We start from the raw sequence: 21,669 nt of genomic DNA on the forward strand, positions 1-21,669 counted from the left end.
AGATTTAGAGAGTACAGTGAAAGCTGTTTGCCTTCAGACTCTCTCGCTCTCTCTAAATTAAACTTCAGGATGAGCCATGTAAAAAAGCAGACAAAGAGGGGAATTCATTTTCAGAATTCAGTTGTTTATATAATTTGAAGCTTGAGCAATTTAATTCTATTTACAACAGGCTTTTCTCAGCAGAGCAGATAGTGATTGCCTGGAAAGCATGCCGAAAGGTGCCTATAACTCCACCTGCTGGCTCTTTATGAGAATTTTCAAAAAAATCTTACGCAATATTTCATATTTACCAAGCTAAAAAAAATATTTTTTAAACTTGCATTTGTTATGTTCTGGTCATAATAAAGAAAGAAAATATATGCAAAGCCGGTATACATTTCCATTAAGGCTACAGGTTCTCACATAACTTTGCTTAAAATATTTAAAATATTTACTTTATAATTAAAATATTAAAGCATACCTTTAGTGAACATAAAATGCCTCAATGTAGGCTTGGCGTTGTTTCAATGGACCTGGGATCTCCAAAATCCAGCTGTATTTTATGCAGCTACAAACCAAGGCTGTTAAAGTCAAGCTGTGATCTGCCTCTTTTTGGCTTGTACACTTTATTAATGGCCACTGGGGGTGCACATCACAGTGTTGGGCCAATAACTGGGTGTGGTGGCAAAAAGTGCAGACATTGGTTTGCCTTTTAAGATCTGTTTGTAATTTGCATTATAGAGTTTTCTGAGTTTAGAGGGATACCAAGAGATCTGAATCAAAGCTGAGCTAACACCTGCATCTTTAGTTACCAGCAATTTCAAGTGTTGATTTTGGCACTTTACATCAATTACAGGTATGCATCAATTGGAAATGAGTTACAAAATGAATTTAAAAATCTGTTACACTAGCATTTAGCTTACTCCTATTTATAGAGATTTACTATAAAATGTATAATCTAATCCACTCTGTTCTGTAAAGCCTGCTGAACCCTTGAATGCAGTCTAGATGGTTATGACTAGAAATGAGCCATGTTTCTGCAGCAGTAAACTAAGGGCTAAGTTCCTTGGCATCCCTGTCCAGGTTAGGACCACCCACTTGAGTCTTACATCAGTGGTTAAGAGAGTTGCAGACAGAGGTGGAATTAAAGTATATGCAGAATTCACAGAATTCACCCAGGGCTGCTGCTCCAAGAACATTTTAGGGTTAAAGTGTTCTTGGAGCAGCAGCCCTAGGTAGGCTGTTCAGTAGTGGTACCACTACTTTTGTTCTCAAAATGGGGTGCTAATCTTTCCTAGGAGATCAAGGGAGTAAGAACAAAAATAAGCTGCAGAGTGTCATCTTGTCTAAGACACATTGGTAGAGCTGAAGGAGTTGAGCTACCGTGTTATAGTCTAGTGCAGCAATGTGAAGAAGAGCTTGGGATCAGTGATGTGTGATCTTGAAAGACCTTGTTTCCAGCCTTGTTTTGACCTTGTTTTGTTGACTAAAGCACTCCAAAAAGTCTTGTTCTCTATGCTTGTGAATGTCACTACCTTACCTGAATTACTCTAATGCTGCGTACACACGACCCGACTTTCCGGCAGAAAAGGTCAGATGGAATCATTCCATCGGACATTCCGATCGTGTGTGGGCTTCATCGGACTTCTTCTTTCGAAAATTCTGACGGACCTAGAAATAGAACATGGTTCAAATCTTTCCGACGGAATCAGTTCCCGGGAAAACTGCTCGTCTGTATGCTGTTCCGACGGACCAAAAACGACACAAGGGCAGCTATTGGCTACTAGCTATTGAACTTCCTTTTTCTAGTCCCGTCATATGTCATCGCGTTCTAAACTATCAGACTTTGGTATGATCGTATGTAGGCAAGTCCGTTTCAGCGGAACTCCATCGGAACTCCGTAGAAAAAAACGAGTTTATTCTGACGGAAAAAACGGCTGTGTGTACGCGGAATAAGAGTACCTTTCTAAATGCCACAACTATCCCGAGTAATGAGTATGCCAAATGTTCATAATACATGCTTAATCATGTAGGAGGCTTAAAGCGAATGTTTCCTCGGGGGAAACATAGGGGCTGCCATTGCTGATTTCAGATTCTGTAGAAAATAGGTACCTGGTTTTCCTTTTGTTTCCATAATTTATAATAATAAATAATCACTGACATGGGACACATAAACAGATCAGAACTTTTGCCTTTACTCTGAGTTTTCTGGGTTGCACGCCCATTCTGGGTCAGTGACACAAGAAGTATTAAAAAACAGCTCAGCAACTAACATTTTCAGTAGCAAGTCAGCAATGACAGCTCCCTTATTTCTTTTAGAAAATACTTGCTGTGATTGTAGACTTTGAGGTACATTGCTATTGTTGAACCCAACATATTACAACACTGAGTAAAGGAGCATGGCATCCTTCATTATAAACTGGCAATATTTAGCAAAGCCCATTGCTTAATAAAAGCCTTGTCAAAATCCATAATAGATCTGATTGTTTTTGAAAATTTTACAGTCAGACTCAGAGAAAAAAAAAAAATTTAATAAGCTCAGCCAATTGTCCTTTACATAAACAAGTAGCCTTGGGTAGTTGAACAATAGAAATTTTCCAATGTGCTAATAGACTTTTTTAATTTTATGAATAAGCGCATTTTGTGCATGAAGAGCTTTTTGTAAGAAATTTTCAAGCTAACAAATGGACTCCATTAAGCTAATGCTCTAGGAAAATTAAAAGCTGAACATGTCATTGACTACTTGGTTATATCCTTCCATGAGGCCTGGAAAAGAGAAACTGCTCAAATACATTTAAGATGTGATTTCCTAAAGGGAAGGTAAATTAAACATCCGATCTTATGCAGGGAAACTGAAAAAAAAAAAACCCAGAAGCTTCTGCACATGATTGGATGTTAGAAACAAACACTGGTTTGTTCTACATCACTTCACTTTAGAAAATCCTCTGTTATATATATATTTATGAAGACGAAAAATAAGATGCACAAGCCATTGTACCAGAAAAAGGTGCAATATATTTCATAATATTTTTTTTTCTTTTGCAATGTATACCATTGAAACATTTTGATTTCACTACACCAAGAATACCTTAGTGCATAGTCCCCATTTTTAGGGTTAGGCAACTTATGGCTGACCTCTAGTTCCAACTATGGTCTGTACACTAGTGGCACAGGTTGTCTATCCCTAAATGTATTAGAATATAGCAACAACTTCTAAATAAAATGGCAAATACATTCTTTATTGGCATGGTAATGCTCCAACCTAAACCATTCTGAGTTACCGCAGTGCCTATGCATGCAATGAATGTATTTCTGATATATAAAGGACAAAGGAAGTACTGTAGATGAATTTTAGGACAATTACATGGTTTGTGTGTGAGATTATATATAAACACTTACACGGGTTTATATATAAGAGTTGGTGTATATAATATATATTGGCTTCTTTAAATTAATATTTCAAGGGCTTATAAAACTTTATAAAACTGACCCTTTAACTTTGTTAAGTATTTAGATTGCCTCTAAACACACACAAAAAAGAAATACAGATATAACTGACAGATCCAAACCAAGGCTGAAACGCTAAAAGCTGATATTTCATTTTTTTTTGTTTTGGACAGGGAGATAGAGTATTAGCAAAACCAAATATAAACATAAACCAAAAAAAAAAATCAAATGCTTTCATCAAAGTTTATGAATTTGCAATTTTTTGTCGGCGTTGTGTTTGGCCCTTCAGGGGGCCCCCTGGCTGTGCCGGTCTTGTGAGGAGAAGTCTGGAGCCGAGCACTGGCAAGACATAGTCCTTCCCAACAACCCATTCTTTTTCCACCGATGTGACCACAGTTAGATTAGCCATTCCTTTTTGCTCTCGTCGATGGTCTCAGTAAAGTTGGGGTCGTTGTTGATGATGGCAGCGTCAGCATTGTCTGCAGATTCGGCTCCCTTAGCTTCATTGGTGTGATAGGTCCCCTTATGGCGGAACATGTAGCGTATCAGGAAAACCAGGGTGCAGAGTATGGTGAAGATCACCACTGCGATGATCCCTGTAGGGACATGAACCAAATGTTATTTTAAAAAGCGTCAAAAATGCATGTATACAAATAAATAATTAAATTGTCATTGCTTTGTCCTATTAGACCACAAATCGTTCCTTTCTTTTTTTTTCTTAATAAACTTCTGTCAATGAAAACACATTTGAAATACTTTACAAGTGCAGTACTTGCTTTTCAGATGATAAACTTAGTTGAAGAAATGTGAAGCTTCATTCTCATCACATTTGCTATAGCATCCTAAAGATATTCACTCTATCAGTCACTATATGTGGAATAGACTCCCTCAAGAAATAGTTCTGGCCAGCTCATCAGATTGCTTTACAAAATACCCCCTGTTAACATCATTTTGGCCTTTGTCCCTTAGTTGGGCCCCCCCATGCCTGCCTGGAAGTTCCCACTGTGTGCGTTTTGGTCCCTGCCTCCACATGTCCATATGCCATAGATTTCGCTATTGTCTTTGTAAGTTTTCAATAGAGTATTGAGAATAATAGATAGTGTATATATATATATATATATATGGTTTGACGTTACTATAGATATGTATCGACTGAATATTTTGTATCCATTTAGATATTGTCATAAGCTCCTGAAGAAGCGCTTAGTTGCTAAACATGTTGCGTTGCAACCTCTAGAGGCCAGAGGTTGCTGGTAACTCCTCGACCCAATGGCAGTTTGTAGTCTGTTCCAAATCTATCAGTAGTTACGTTGGGGGGCTCAGTCAACCTTACATAGGGCAGATATATGTTTTAAGGGTATCTATGTATAGTTGCATTAATTGTACAACATGTATTTTTAACTATGTGTATAATAAAGATAGTTGAATTTTAATTAAATTGTAGCTATAGTGCCTTCAAAGCTGTGCACATATGACTTATAATAAAATGTCCACGGTTTTACCCTTTGGTGACATATATTTCCTCCCAATCTAAGTGTTTTACAAAAAGAGTTGGAGGCATTCATACATTCACAAAGTATAATTCATAGGTAATAACACCAGAGAATATTGATTCAGGGAATATCTGATTGCCTCTTGAGAGATCAGGAAGAAAAGCAAACCGGACAATGCTATACAGTATGGGGGGGGGGGGGGTCTTTCCTCTGGAACCACCTTAAGTATAGGGTTCTGTATATAGATTTTTTATATTTATTTATTCTCTTTATTAATTTTTAATTGTTGGAACTTGGTGGACTTGTGTCGTTTTTCAGAGGGCAAAGTGTAGCCTTTTTTTGTAGTTTTGGCTAAAATGGTGTTAGAACTTTTATTGCGCAAATGAGTCACTCTAATAATTCAGTAGTGACTGAAGCAACTAGTGATTGAAGCAACAATTAAGCACAAATAAAAACATCAAAACACAATGAAAATTTATAAGAACCTCAACATCACATTATGGGTTTGATTTACTAACACAACAGAAGTTAGAAGCTGATTGGCTGGCTGCACCAGATTTTGCACTTTCCAGTTTTAGTAAATCTCCCCCTATGTGTTTTCTCAGAAGCTGTTATGGACCACTTTCCTGTAAATTTCCACAGAATCATAGCATATATATATGATCACCTTCAACATCTATTGTTACTATAGTTATGAATCAGCCAGTGTTTGCTTTGTATGTAATTTATGTAGTCTTTGCATCTTGTACCTTCAAGGATATTGCTGTCGTTGTCTCCTTGGGCATTGAATATGCATGGCTCAGTCACAAAACTCCTATTTTATAGTTGTCTAAAGCCATATATATTTAGCCATCTCATAATGGATGTAAATTTGAATTTTTTCACAATTAGTAGCAAATGCAAATCCAACTGTCACTCATTGGGAAAGGCTGTCCCTCTTTTGGAGCCAAAATCCCTTTGTCTCTTTTTCTACCTCAGTTGTCTCTCTTTCTGATCTGATGTATGGATCTCTGCAAATAAAATGCACTATTTAACTACCAAAAGTGTTAACCTACACTAAACCTTTCACCTAGCATTTAAATGATTGCAATAAAATTGTGAAAAAAAGGCTTTACATTTATTAACAATCTTTTTTGGCACATAACCAGGGGCTTGGCAGGGGTGTGTTATTTGCATATAGACTTCATCTCAGAAAGTTAGGAGGTATACAAATGTGCAGTGGGAGTGATTTACTAATATATAGACTGTTCACTTTGCAATGTAAGCTACATTTTATTATTTACATCTGACAGGTTTTTGGAGCTCCTGGAAGATAGCTTTTAGCGCTCTGACCTGGACCTCCTTGTCTAAGCTCCTTCAAGTGCAGAGTCAATGCTGCTGCTATATCACCCTTCCCCTCCTCCGGCTCAATCACAGAAGCCTTTGTATTATGTGACCTCAATAAAAAAACAAAAAAAAAACAAAGGCTTCTGTGAATGGGCAGCAGAGGGGGCAACTATATTAGCTGTGTGTGTTTCTCTCCTTTCAGAGCACTGAGTATATCCTCTGGGAGTGCTAAAAACATGTCAGATGTAAATAATAGAGATAGGTCCAGGAGGTGGCATGCACCTCGGACCCAACTCATAGTATGCTTGCACATTTATCAAAGTATATGACCTGGATTTCAGCTTTAATGAACTGTAATATTGTGATAAACCATTTTCTACAACTGGGATAATGACTGTCCTACTTAGGGTCACAACCGAGTTCATCGGTGCACATCATAACATAACTCCAGTAGCAAGTCAGTATTATGGCAGATTTCCCACTGTCACAGGGGAATATACTTGTATATATAAAAGGCAGTCCAATGTTCCCATAAAACACCTGCATTAGTTACAGCGTAAGCAAGGTGTATATTGTATATCAGCAGTATGTCAACTCTGTATCTGAGATGTGACAGGTTCTGTATCTGTTCATTGCTCATCTCACAGCTCCAATGTCACGCCTGAGGCAGCCATCATATTCATCCATTATTTTAATGTTAGCCACCGCTGTCTCAACTTAAACTCAACAATAAATTCAAATATCCTTGTGCAGATGCCCAGCTCTATTTACCAAAACTTCTCATTGCTCTACAATTGCCTGGATTGCATGCATTGTGATTTAGTGAGCCAGCTAGTGTTAAGGTCAAACCTCTTTATTTTATGGCATTTGTAAAACCAGTAGACGCACAGCGCATTCTAAAAATGAAGAGTGATTATTATTGCTAATAGAATGGATATTTTTCCTCAGGCATGCGAATCAGTGCTTAGGGGGAAAGTAACATTATACTTGCTATTCAATCAATGAGGATATTTGAATCTGAAAACATTTTTTTTTTTTTGTTCAGCACAAAATTATTGCGGATTTCTATTTGCTGCTGTAAGAAAATACATGTCATAACTGAATTCCATTTCGTTTGCTAAAGCACTATGTAAAAAGAACATTTGCTTTTATTTTTTGATGTTTTCAACCATTTTTTATCTCTCTCACATCTCATTGATGATCTCTCCTCCATTCTCCTTCCAGACATTTTCTTTGTACATGTGTGCACTCCATCAGCTGTAGATTCTGCTGATGGAGCAGCTACTGGGCATGACTTGGGAACGATCATTGGAAAAGTCTCCACCAGAAGCGCATATGACAGGGTGATAACCCAGGAGCAGTTATAAGCAGCGGAGGCATTCCCCACCCCAAAAAAAATCATCAAAATTCATAAAATGGCAATAATATCCATTAAAATGCATAAAAAGTGAACTGGATGATACATTTAACAATAAGTCCTTATCACAAACTAAAAAGGGTGATTACAGGTATCATGGACTCCAAACATGAAGAAATAGTTAATTGAGTGAATATAGGGGTGTCGCCACAGAAAGAAAAAGCGGAAGATGTCCAGATGCCCAAAGAGAAAAAAGGGGTCATGCTTTTAACCCCAGTCAGGTGGTTAATATACGCCTTAGTAAATACGGTCCTCTGTTGGTCATCTCCAGTCCTGGTCACTCATCTCACAAAGGAAACCTCACAATGTTTATAACCAGCTAGATAGACAGAGTTTCCAGACCAGCCTGTCAAGCTCCCCCGTAAAATGCATGAAATTGGAACAAAGAAGCTGATCATAGTGAAGTCCCATAAGGCCATATAGGGACATTTTATTTAACTTTTTGGCCTTTAGCGCTTGAGTTTTTCTTTCCTTTTTTAGTTGTATTACTTAACTGCAGTAGAGAAAACCCAGGTCTAAAACCCTGCCAATCTCAGAAAAGGGAAATACAAAAATACAAATCCTTTGACAAGTAAAACAATTATTTTACATGTATTTCATTTGTGTATTTAGCTGTTTGCCTTGAGTTTAGCGTTAATGAAAAATCAAGCAATCTTTCATGGGACTCACCACAAATGGATAATTTACCACACATGATATTGTTATACTTTTAATATTTAACAATATCACTACTCCCCAAGTAAGGTTATCATTAAGATATACTGGGATTAAAGTGTTTTCATCATCGTTCAAATAAAAGAACAATAATTAACATTTCCTTCATTTACCTCCAATGATTGCAGAGTTTCTGTTCACACCATCTTTAATAGCTTGTCCTTCATTGTTCGGGAAGTTGGCAGTCTCTGTTTTGAATAAAATTGAAAATGAAGATATAATTAAACATTCAAAAACCGACTATTACAGGTTGGTGATTAATATGTCTTAGGACAGTGTTTCTCAACTCCAATCCTCAAGGCGCACCAACAGGTCATGTTTTCAGGATTTCCACTATTTTGCACAGGTGATTTGATCAGTTTCACTGCTCTAGTAATTGCTAAAGCCGTTTAATCTGAGGGAAATCCTGGAAACATGACCTGTTGGTGCGCCTTGAGGACTGGAGTTGAGAAACACTGTGTTAGGAAGTCAGTTGCTTAACCCTTTCTCTGCCAGGGACGTTTTTGCATTACTTGCACACATGTTTAAAAAATGCCTGAAGATTACACAAAACCCACAAATATTATATATTTTCTGAAAGTAGATACCTTAGAGAAAAAAAAGCGGTAGTTCCAATTTTTTATGTCACACGATATTACTCCAAAGGTCTAGGAAATGCAAAATTTCAGTAAAAAACACACTAACGTAAATTTGAGGGCAAACAAACGCAATAAATTAGATTTTTGGAAAAATATAAAAGACGAGGTTGTATCGAGTAAAAAGATACCCAACATGCCAAACCTTAAATTTTTGTGTGCCAGTGAAATGGCGTCAAACTTCAGTACCCTATATTCTCAATAGGCAACGCTTCAAAAGGCCCCTATAGGTATCAGTTTAGTGTTACGGAGGAGGTCTTGTGTTAGAATTACTGCTCTCACTCCAGGGTACGCGTAGGGTTGCCACCTCATCCCTTTAAACCCAAACACATATTAATTACAGGTTCTGAGGCTAATTTAATTCAGATAAGACACCAAGTGAGTTTAATTACCACCTTAATCAGCCACACAACCTGTGTAGTTAATATGTGTTTGGTTTTAAAGTGATGAGGTGGCAACCCTAGGTACGCGGCGATATGTGACATGTGTATTGCAATCAACGTTTTCACACGTAGATGCCCCGATGCATGCATTTACGTTCGTGTGTGTGTAAGTGTGGGGGTGGGGGGGGGGGGGCCTCAAAATATTTTTGGGGGGATTTTATGTGCTTGGTTGTAACTTTATTTTTTTGCAAAAAAAAATAAAACTTTTTTTTTACTTAACTTAACTTAACAAAAAGTCCCCTATGTAATGAATTTTTGGTGACTGGTTCTCTTTATTGAGATATGCAGGGTCTAAAAGACCCCCAGTGTCTCCTCTGTACTCCACTAAATGTTTTGCAATGCAGATCACAATGCAAAACATTATTTCCTGGCTGAGCTAGCCGGGGGCTTGACCCGGAAGTGATGTCAGAGACGTCGCTTTCCGGGTCACAAGAAGAAGGGGAGGAGAGCGGACGTGTGTCATCTATCCCAGGAGTCTATATGAATCACCTAGTGACAAAATCTTGTATTTTTCCAGATCTGCTATGGCTGCTATTGCAACCTATCAGAAAGAGAGAGCACCGCGCAGTGGCATTACTGCGCAGGCGCGAGATCAGATGGTGCATGCTGGGTAGCCAGCTGCACGGAATCCTAGGGAATTAAGAGAAGTGGGCTTCAGATGGCTACAGTAGAGATGGAACATGCCTGCTTCAGAGATATGGTCAGTTTTCCGCTATTTAAAGTGTAAGTTCACTTTTACAGAAAATCTGTAAGGTGAACTTACATTGGACCCCTTTCCTCATCCCCCCTGGTCCAGCTGACCTGCAGTCCCACGATCACCTGCTGTGAGACACTGGATCAGCACTTTATCAGTCGGGGGATTTGAAATCCCCGTGGCTTTCTCTCCTCTTCTCCAGCGCTGACAGCACGGGCTAGGCGGGTTCTGATTGGTCAGCACCATCCATATGACGGCGCTGACCAATTAGAATGCCTCCTTTCTGTACATGCAGAGAGGTACGTTTAGGAAATTAAGCCATAGGGATTTCAAATCCCCAGACCAGTAAAGCGGCAATCCAATGTCTCACAGCGGGTGATCGCAGGACTCCGGATCAGCGGGACTGGGGGGGATGAGGAATGGGGTCCAGTGTAAGTTCACCTTACAGATTTTCTGTAAAGGTGAACTTACACTTTAAACATAAACTAAAAGGAACAAATATATGACATTATCTAATGTGTTTAAAAAAAAAATATTTGGGGGACTAGAACTCCGCTTTAAGGAGCTTCACTCTCTTTATTTGTCCTGTTTACCATTATCATTAAAAGTGAAAGTAAAAGAAAATCCTAAATTTTGGGTTGTCCCTAGAAAAGTAAAAATAAAAAGTAAAAATTGGGGAAAATCTTCCAATGGGGACACTATTTTTGGTGATCCCCAAGGAGCTCCCTTAATTTGAAGGAATTTCCTCTCACTTCCTGTCTGGCTATGGGACAGGAGGTGAATGTAAATCTCCACATTGGGACACAGATGGAGAAATAAAATCTGATAGGGGTTATAACCCACCTTTACGCTACCCAAAAAAATAAAACTAAAGTTTGCCAATAGTTCTGCCTTACGGTATTTGTGGAACTTTTGGTATTTTCTTGTGTTGCTCAATCAAAGCTTGAGATCTCTCCCATGCCGGAGAAAGACTGCCCTTGTCATTGGATCAGCCCAAATTTAATCTGAAATATTTATACCCCCGCACATAAGCCTATAGATTAAATAATGGGAATAACTTTTACATACACAACTTTACATAACCAAAGATGAGTTTGAGACCATCTCTTAAATTTCATCTTTGAAAAGTAGTGTACTTATGCAGAGTATTATGCAACATACTGATGACAAAATCACACCCGAGGGATAGTGGAAATACTCGTGGGATGGTTTAGCTTCTGTATCTAAGTAACTAAATGCTTAAACACATTCACGCTTCGGAAATAAAAAAAAACACACAGTGAGTTGTTGCACTTTACAGAGCATGAATGCAAAAGAGACATTACCCTGCTTAGTTGTAGAAGATGAATATAAGGGCACCTTGAATGAGAGATTTGAGTGTTGTGTCTTGCCTCTGAATGTGAAGGTTACTGCAAATAGCTGAACGTTCAATCCTAGATCATATCTTTACAGGTCTGCATAAATAAACTCCCAGTCCTCACATGTCACAATATACAGCAAAGGTATCATTTTTCATAAAAACAGGTGGTGATGGGGAAAATGTTGCCTCCTCACCTCCTGATTTAACTGTTTAAATGCTACCGTGCCACAATCACGTGCATCACATGCGATTAAGGGGTGGTTGCAGGGTGGCCCCATGGATCTACATTGGTTGCGATCAGTGGTGGCAAAACCTGCCGAAAGCAACATGCTGTTTAATTTTTGCTGTGACATTGAAGCACAGCATCGCGGCCGCAACATGTGCACAGCTGTGAGCGGCTGCATGTCACCATTCATGAGGGCGGTCAGGGTGTAGGTGTGGCCCAGGCTTATAGTGCCCGCAGGGGAAGGAAACTCACATAAAGACTGGTTGATGCAGCAAAGTGTATTACTGTAGTAATGTAGAGAGAGGACAGCAAACTCTGCAGACACGGCCACACCGGACCGGAAAACTTCGAATGAATCAGACAGTATGATGCACACTGAAGACACCTGACAGCATCCGGCAGGGTAAGCGCTGGAAGGAAGACCAGGAACCGGGCCCAACACATGAAGATGGAACACAGAGACAGTCCCTACTCTGTCCCTCCTCCACAGGAACCTGGCCCTATGCTACTCTAACTGTCCCTAGTCTGCGGGGGATCTGTCCGTGTCCTTACCCACTACGCTGAATGCATGGCAACCCGAAGGGGACAGTGTTTTTGTTAAGCACTGCCTACCTCAAACATGGTCAACCAGGGCAGCAGTGTCCAATCGGACAGCTGCTTCCCTGAAGAAACCTACAGAGGCCTCTGGTTCTCCCTTGTCCAGCACCCCCTCTGCATGGCGGCCATCGGATAGCGCCCCCCTTGCACAGAGGCTGCACTGCACCTGCCCACAAGGGGACAGTAAAACCTCAACTCAACTGTTTGGTTTTACTGACCCCTGGCCACTTGTATGAACCAAGCCTTATTATTGCAAAGCAGTCCTTGAGCTCCAGTCAAATGACCTTGCCTAGGTTGAGAAAAAGGGACTGCGAGATCGGTCCACCCGATCACCCAAGAAAAAGGAACATTTTAGAAGGACTATCTCGGTACTTATACAGCGTATACTCAAGGTTTAGTAAATATTAGGTTTTTATTAGTACAAAGAAAATCATAAAAGCAGGGTATCCAAATACATCATAAAAGGTGCATGGTAACAATCCATGTATATCACCAACATTCATGTCCCCTACTAGGAAGAATCAAAATTTGGTGGATCCCCACGGATATCATTGTTCTCAACATGTTTCGCGGAATTCTACCGCATCATCAGGAGAATATCCAAGACCCAAGCCTAGCTGGGATTAGAGCGCCACCAAAGTTCCCCCATGATGGCTAAGGGGAATGTGCAGAGATGGACGAGTGTCTTGTAAAAGACAACAACAATACTTTAGGTCCAGGGGGAGAAAAGGAGGGGGAAGATTTCAGTTGGTAGAAATCGAAGCCCCAATGGCATGCCTCAGTTAAAAGTATAGAACTGATGAATTGGTAGCTGGTTATCACAGGGAGTTAACACTGATAAGTCTTAGGGTCGAGTGGAAAGTAAATAGCCCCTGGAACCCGCGTCCATTGCTAGGATGCCTAGGTAGAGATGATATAAAAAGTCTGCTGCAGAAGGGGGAAGGCTTCTCTTCCCAAATGATCAGATGGCAACACTGTAACTTACTAGCAATTCATAAGTGAGTGGCTTCAGTAAAGGCTTGACTGTGTCCGACTTTTGTGAACACAGCTAACAACTTCACAGGTACTGAGCAAACAGATACTCATCCTAGATGATGTCTAATAAATGGATGTTGTAGTCATTCCAGAGAAAAATATGAGTAAACATGTTTTTAGGGTAGATGTTATCTCTGGGTGGTAACCCACATGCATTACAAGGTCAAGGTTAGAAGATCCCTACCACTGGCATCCAGAGTGCACATAAACGCATGTGCAAATGCAGCCCAAGGCTGTATCAGTTGGGGGTTTTTAGGTCTTGCTGGGGGGGGGGGGCGCTCAGAGCTAGATTCTGAAGTACTGGGTTGGTCTCTTATATGTGTTCATATTCAGAAGAGGATTCGAAACCTATCCAATTAAATAAAGTATTTTTGAAACATTCGGAACTAAAAGTGACCTTTTTACAGCTATGGCTTAAATAAAGAAGACAGTAGGTGCTCCACTGAAAATTTCCCTGGACCCTAGAAATCTTCTGCAGAAGTTGGCACTGCAGTGTTAATTTTGTCGAAAAAAAAATCTTCATCATAGTTTTCGTCAGCTGCATGTTTTCAGTGCTGAAAAACGAAACTAAAATACAATCAGAATTAAGTCAATTGACGAAAACTATTATGAAAATCAGTTCCAATTTTCATCAACCAACAGAAACGGTACGAAAATGTGAGGAAGGGATGTTTACCCACCTGAACTTCTGCTTTCCTTGGAGTTCCACCTGTCTGGTAAAGCCCTAGCCCCCTGACTCTATCGCAGTGGTTCTCAACGCCTGTCCTCAGGACCCACTAACAGGCCAGGTTTGCAAGATAACTGAAATACATCACAGGTGATATAATTTGCTGCTCAGTGATTGCAGTATTCTAGTCTGCATCTCCCCAATGTAATACTTAAAATATGGCCTGTTAGTGGGTCCTGAGCACAGGAGCTGAGATCCACTGCCCTATTGGCAAGCTGTATTGGCTGAGAGATGCAGGCTCCCATCAATCCTTCCCTTTCCTATGCAGTTCCACATGTAACACTCATTCACACTATCTCTTTGGCGCCCTCTTCTGGCCTTTTCTAAATCGTCACCACAATTCCATCCCTAGCCTATAATACTAATAGCACATTAAACATACATTGCACTATTATACTACCGCATAAGAATAAGTAGAGAGCATCTACTAAGCTGCTGAAAGAAAAAAAAATGTAAGAAAAGGGCTTTTGTTATTTTTTTTCATTTTTAATGTTGGTAATATTGTCAGGTAATATATGCAATGGCATATATTACAACCAACAGAGTTTACATGTTTTTAAAAAATATTTTAAAGTTGCACTTCTGTTTGTCAAAAAGCAATATTTTTCTTTGTTTATGAAGGGGGGGTAACCCTTCATGACCAGGCCATTTTTTTGCTTTTTGGCATTGCTTTACTTTAACTGACAAATGTGCGGTCATGCAATGCTGTACACAAATAGAGCTTTTTTTTGGTGCTATTTGATCACCACTGGGTTTTCTATTGTTTGCACTATAAACAAAAAAAGCCCTACAATTTTGAAAAAAAAAAACACCAATATATTTTACTTTTTGCTATAAAACATATCCAATAAAATTAAAAAAATCAAACTTCATAAATTTAGGCCAATATGTATTTTGCTACATATTTTTGGTAAAAAAATCCCAATAAGTTTATACTGATTGGTTTACGTGAATGTTATACTAGTAATGGTGGCGATCAGCCACTTATAGCAGGACTGTGATAGAAATACGAGCATTCTGACACCAACTGACACTAACTGACACTTTGTGGGGACCAGTGACACTAATACAGTGATCTGTGCTAAAAATATTCACTGTCACTGTACTAATGACACTGGCTAGGAAGGGGTTAACATCTATTGTTGATGAAATAGTTAGTTAAATGTGTGCCTAACTGTGCCTCGTGTGTTTACTGTGAGGTGCTTTTACTAAGGGATGTGCTGCTTTGCAAGGAAACAAAAGCCAGCACATCCCTGCTGACAGGACAGAGCTCTGTATTGTTTACACTGACAGAGCTCTGTCCTGTCTTCCTTCTCGCCGATCAGTGGGTGCCGGCGATCAATTATTGGTCGGCACCCGCTGATCGGCTTGCGCTGTGTCTAATCACAGCACAGCGGGCACACCAGCCGTGGGCACGCTCCCTAACCGGAAGTGCTGGATTACGTACTAGGTAGAGCCACTCTGCCACTTTAACCTCCTCTGTAATGGGTGGAGGTCAGCCAGAGGAACCAATGAAGGCTGTTGGGAACCCAGAAGATCAACACCTTTGGAAATTTTTAGTTTCCCTGCAGACTCCAGTGCCTTTCTAAAGGTTGGTGTACCATTTAGTGGGAGGTGGAGCAGGAAAGGTAAGTATTTACTGGTTTTCTTATAGATATTGCTTTATGTGAAAGCATTACTATAATAGGAAGTTGCGTTAAAGTGCTTATAAAGCCTTACATATACCCAGTGAGGTGACTGGACTTGGGAGATACACAGAGATGAAACAAACCCTCCTACATAAGATGTACCTATTTATCTGCAGCATTATCTTCTCTACATCTGTTCAAAGTGCAGAATTTATAAAGCTTGTCTGTGCTATTAGAAAAAAGGGGGCAGAGAGCAGAAGTTACACTCTGCAGAGTAGAGAGCTCTGACAGCTGATTGGAGGGAAAGGGACGCAACCCCTTTCACACAGCACACAGGAACAGAGCTAAGGCTGTCAATCAGCTGGGGGTTCCTCCACGTCACCTTTTTTCTCTTGGTGTCAGGAAAACTTGTCACAAGTGATTCACGCTGATAACAGAGGAATGAAGGAGCAGACATAAATGACACTTAGTGCTCTTGGCTGAGACAAGTATGCAGTATAGAAGGATATGATTTGTTCATACTTCATGTCTGAGGTTTACAACCACTTTCATTTCCAGTCCTACCTAGAAACACCTTTAAGATCAGTAGAATTTTTTTTAAGTTTGCTACTTCAAATGTCATAGAAACGTATAAAGCTTCAAATCTCTTTAATAAAAGACACTCCCTGGAGAAGTCTAGACATTTGAAAGTGATTCCTGTTGTGCAAAAACAAGTTGTTTTGCAAGTACTGGAATGAGAAATAAGCTTTATTTTCCCAGTACCTTCATAAACATCCACAGACACCTTGCTCTTACATAGACATCATCCTAAAGCCAACAATGATGCCCTGGTCATAATTTATTATTGGATAGATAAAAGTCCTTACTACATTATAACTGCAACGTTAACCAGGAAAATTTAGGCTGACGCAGCAAATATCTCCAGCTTCAAAAATCTATGCAGATGCTGGAATATGAAAGAAATAGTTTGCTTTTGATTCATTTCATGGGAGATACTGCTATGTAAGAGGAATATACTGTTTTTTTTAAATTAAAGGAAGATTCTGTTATCTAAATAGATTATGGCAGCTTGTGACAGGATATGATTGTCAGGTTTACATACTGCAGGGAAGAAAATCTTAAAGGCTTTATTCATTCATTCAAAAACTGGCAGTTCATTTTTTTTATATTTTCTTTATTTATGAACAAGGTACATTAAATACCGGTGGCGTGCTAATCACCAATAATATAATAGAATTGTGACAAAGTCATAATAATGAATCTTAGGGCGGCACAGTGGTGTAGTGGGTAACACTTTCACCTAGCAGTAAGAAGGGGCGCTGGTTCGAATCCCAACCAGGACACTACCTGCCTGGAGTTTGCATGTTCTCCCTGTGCCTGCGTGGGTTTCCTCCGGGTACTCCGGTTTCCTCCCACACTCCAAAGACATGCTGGTAGGTTAATTGGATCCTCTCTAAATTGTCCCTAGTATGTATGGATGTGAGTTAGGGACCTTAGATTGTAAGCTCCTTGAGGGTAGGGACTTATGTGAATGTACAATGTATATGTAAAGCGCTGCATAAATTGATGGTGCTATATAAGTACCTGAAATAAATAATAAATAAATCTTTGAACTCATCAAACATCTACATATACCCATTACCAGACACATGTCATTGGGGTACCTACATCATAGCTCCCAACTGTCCCTGATTTTGAGGGACTGTCCCTAAGTTGGAGCAATATCCCTCTTTCCCCCTCATTTGTCCCTCATTTTGGTCTGATCTATATAGTTGTATATAAAATGCACTTTTTATCTTTCAAAAAGTGTTTCCCAGTGCTAAACCTTTCTACCTTTATACCATTTCTAAATTGCTGCATTTGTACATTTTAAAAGCCAATATAAAGGAATAGTAGTGGCAGAAAAAAAGCCCTTCTGGATCTAATTAACCATTTTTTTGGTTAATTCTCCTTTAAGGGGGTGTGGCAGGAGGTGTGTCCTTTTCCTATATACATTTGTTAGTAGGTGTCCCTCATTCCCATCTCAAAATGTTACATAATAAGAGGAAAGTTTGGGACTTTATATGAGGCCTTAGATACTTAAATTGAGATTACCTCCATCCCGAGTTTGCAGACAAAGAGGAGGGGGGAGTTGGGACTTTAAATGAAGCATGCAGCTGGAGAGCAAAGAAACACTGTAGTTGTAAAAATAAATGAACATACATTAAGATACATCAATTGGCACAGTAATACATTGTATCATGCAACCCATCTTTTTTTGAATTGCATATAATAATATTGAGTAGTAAAAAATTGATATAATTTATACACATACCTTTATACACATACCAAACGTATGTGGAGAGATAACCTCTGGATGTAAACACACGATAATGGCAGTTTTAACTCAAACAACTGAATATGAACTCATCTCAAAATGTTGCGAGGTATGCCTACATTCATCCTGGTGTTACATAGTGGCAATTCAGTTTTTTGGTAGATGCTGGCTCTATGTGTCTTATGGACGCATAGAGCAGCATATCAGGAGTGAGCACACAGTGGTGCCCCCAGGGCAAGCAGCTTACTCTGGGGGCACTGCTTGAGGGGGAGGAGCCTGGAGCCCAAAAAGAAGAGGATCAGAGCTGCTCTGTGCAAAACCACTGCACAGAGCAGGTAAACATGACTTGTTTGTTAGTTGAAAAAAAAAAACAAAAAAAAAAAAACAAAGCTTTAATATCACTTTAGGTAAAAAATGTCCTGCCTTTAGAACCACTTTCACCAGACAATTTCTTCTGCCTTGAAGACTCTATTGATAAAATCTTTGCACCTAAAATTCTGGGTCCATTATGAAGATTTTCTACCTAGGTAGTTAATTTTTTCTTTATACTGTAGAGGATGCAGTAAGAGGTGATGGAACTGTCCTTTAGACTTTAAGAGGGTCAGACTGCTGCCAGTGGGAGTAGAAAATGCCCCAGCATCGGTGGAAGCAGACAGTGTCTCGGGCTTGGTGGTCAGTGGGAGTAAAAAAAATTACATAGCACTTGCATTTTAAAGGGGGAGGAAAAATACCCAATTGTTGGTACTATTTGGAGGAATAGTGTCATTGTTGGTGACAGATTGGGAAAAAGCAAGTGTACATATTCGCCAGCACACCATGAATCAACAACTTCCGTCCAAATGTTTCTTTTATTTAGAGAGATCACAACACAAAAATAAGTGCAACGTTTCAGAACCGAGCAGGGCTCCTCTGTCAGGCATGTGATAAAGTGCAAGTGTCAGAGCAGAATATAAATACACTAGCCACCAATCAGAACATGCAAAAATGGAAAAAAATTTAAAAGAATGGTACCGCCCCCACCCTGTTACGTCAATCTGACGCCAGAATCCCGCCAAAAATGTCAAAAATTAAAAGGCAGCAAAATAACTCAAAGTAGCCTGGGGTAAACAGTCTCTAATATTGCGGAATACAGCCCGCATGTAAAGCGCCAGTGTACATGTACTAGATCGGGCACATCAACCAGATGCGCCTGATCACAAACAAGTAGCCAAGTGTAAGAGCAAGGATAGGATAGCCTTGCTCCTACATGCTTGCACTATCTTCTACACTGTTGATTACCTAATGCGGTGACGGCCGTACGTCATGGGTTTCCGTGGCGGCGGCGGCCCCGCAGATAGGCGTCACCCTGTTGCTAAGAGCGCCATGCGCTTGCGCAGCATACGTGGCACGCTGTGATTAGCGACCGGTGCTCCTATACAGCAAACCGCTGTGTCCTAGTGGCTACTTGTTTGTGATTGGGCGCATCTGGTTGATGTGCCCGATCTATTACATGTACACTGGCAGTTTACATGCTGGCTGTATTCCACAATATTAGAGATTGTTTAACCCAGGCTATTTTGAGTTATTTTGCTACCTTTTATGTTTTGACATTTTTGGCAGGATTCTGACGTCAGATTGACATCACAGGGTGGGGGAGGTAACATTCTTTTTAATTTTTTTCATTCTTTGCATATTCTGATTGGTGGCTAATGTGTTTATATTCTGCTCTGACACTGTTGCACTTTATCACATGCCTGAGGAAGGGGCCCTGTGCGGCTCCGAAATGTTGCACTTATTTCTGTGATGTGATCTTTCTCAATAAATGAAACCTTTGTACGGAAGTTGTTGATCCATGGTGTGCTGGGGAATATGTACACTTGCTTGATGTTTCCAGGACCCAACTGGTAATCGCTACAGCACCCACCATTTTAAGAGCCATACTTTCCAGAAATGTGTGCGATAGGAATATTGACAAGTTTGGGAAATAGAGCCCAATCCTCTCTATCAGTTGGAGGAAATATACCCCATGGTTGGTGTCAGTGGGAGCAAAAGTACCCCAATGTTGGAATCAGTGGAAGGAATAGTGCCCTATTGTTGTTGTCAGTGGGAGGAAAAGTCCTCCACCTCTAGTGGAAGGAATGGTGCCTCTTTGTTGGTGCCAGTGGGAGGAATATTGCCCCAAATCACTGGAAGGAACAGTGCCCAAGGCTAAGGATAAAGGCAAGCATACTGATAACTAAACTGTCAATCTAGGGTGCCATTACCCTTTAAACAGCTTCTGCACAATGTGTTTGGTCAACGAGGTCTTTCTTGCAATATTTCCATCTCTCAGGTTGTTTTTTTTTAAAGAAAATATTGCCTAGCTCCACTATATACTAGCTCATGGCCGCTTTGTTATATATATATATATATGCACATCTCATAATGTAGAATTCATACTGTTTGTATTTGAACCCCACAGTAATTAAAGTATCTAGCCCATATTCAGGTGATAGCATCAGATATCAGCGCTGCCAGGAAAGAAAAATGTGTTCATTTTTATTTTGTTCATTCATCTGTGCATTATAAATTACATAATAGTGCTTACAATGCACATGATAGATAGAGTTAATTTTAAGAGAGGGCTTAAAGTAGATCCAAAGGCTCCTGGGTGACAGTTTAAACAGGTCTCAAATCTATTTACTATTTGATGAGCCTTATAAATTAACAACAAAAAAAACATATTTTACCAGTGATTTTTTTTTTTCATTATTACACATTCCCCATCCCAGAAACTGCAGCAAATGTGGGAGTGCTTTGGCTGCACTGTCAGTTTTGCCAATCCAGAAAGCAATGGGCAGGATTAGGTGTGGCCTGATGCTGACTGACAGGCTACAGACTTGTGAATCAGAAGTGACAATTCTGATAGCAACACCCTCTGCAATATGTTCCCATCCCATTGTAGTGAAAGTTGCAACAGCCTACATGAAGCACAATGCTACTTTGATTTAATTAGCAGAGAAGCAGCATTGTCCCCCCATCATCGGAGGCTGCGTGATTTGAGACTTTGAAGGAAAACCATCAATAAGTGCTGCAAAACAATTTTTTTAATGAGAGTCCAAAATTCTACTATACAACAGGAACCATTTAAGCACTGGCCAATAAGAACATGATATTTACAAATAGGGAGCTCAGGGACTTGCATGGTAGCTGTTTCAGCATTAGGTCAGTGATCCCACCCCTCACACGCAAATTGCATCCTCATTCCTACCACAAAACAGCATGGTCAAAAGTGACCCCATACCTTTCCAGAGAAGGTTGAGTAGGGGTGGAAAAATAGTAGACCATCCATACAATATAATAAACACTTCCTTTCCTCATAGATCAAGGAACGCTCAGGAGATGTGCTTTAGGCCACACTAAATCCCAATAACACAATAACATCAACTTCCATGTAGATAGGACCTCAGCCACAAACAAGGACCTCAGCCAGTAGCATACATCTAAACGTGTTCCAGGCTACCCAGTTGGGGCTAACCATCTGTGCAGGCAGCTACACAAGCTATTTAAAATCTTAGCGCGGGGTTCATATTGCAAATTAAATTTCCTCCTTCGTTTTTACAGGTGTTTGCACTGGAAGATTGCCCCCTCAGCTCTTGTTCTGGTGACAACT

General features: G+C 39.9%; 1 protein-coding gene across 1 annotated transcript in view; it reads right to left on the reverse strand.

Annotated features, from left to right (window-relative positions):
- Positions 1–3,197: 3,197 nt before the first annotated feature.
- Positions 3,198–21,669, reverse strand: part of CNTNAP2 (contactin associated protein 2) — a 2,786,505-nt gene continuing 2,768,033 nt past the window's right edge. The window contains exons 23-24 of the mRNA XM_073630449.1: positions 8,490–8,564; positions 3,198–4,022 (exon numbers count right to left, since the gene is read on the reverse strand). Of these exons, the coding sequence (XP_073486550.1) occupies positions 3,823–4,022; positions 8,490–8,564 (275 nt within the window). The 3' untranslated portion in view covers positions 3,198–3,822. The remainder of the gene's footprint in view (positions 4,023–8,489; positions 8,565–21,669) is intronic.

The sequence above is a fragment of the Aquarana catesbeiana genome, linkage group LG05 (assembly GCF_042186555.1).
Source record: "Aquarana catesbeiana isolate 2022-GZ linkage group LG05, ASM4218655v1, whole genome shotgun sequence".
Lineage (NCBI taxonomy): Eukaryota > Metazoa > Chordata > Amphibia > Anura > Ranidae > Aquarana > Aquarana catesbeiana.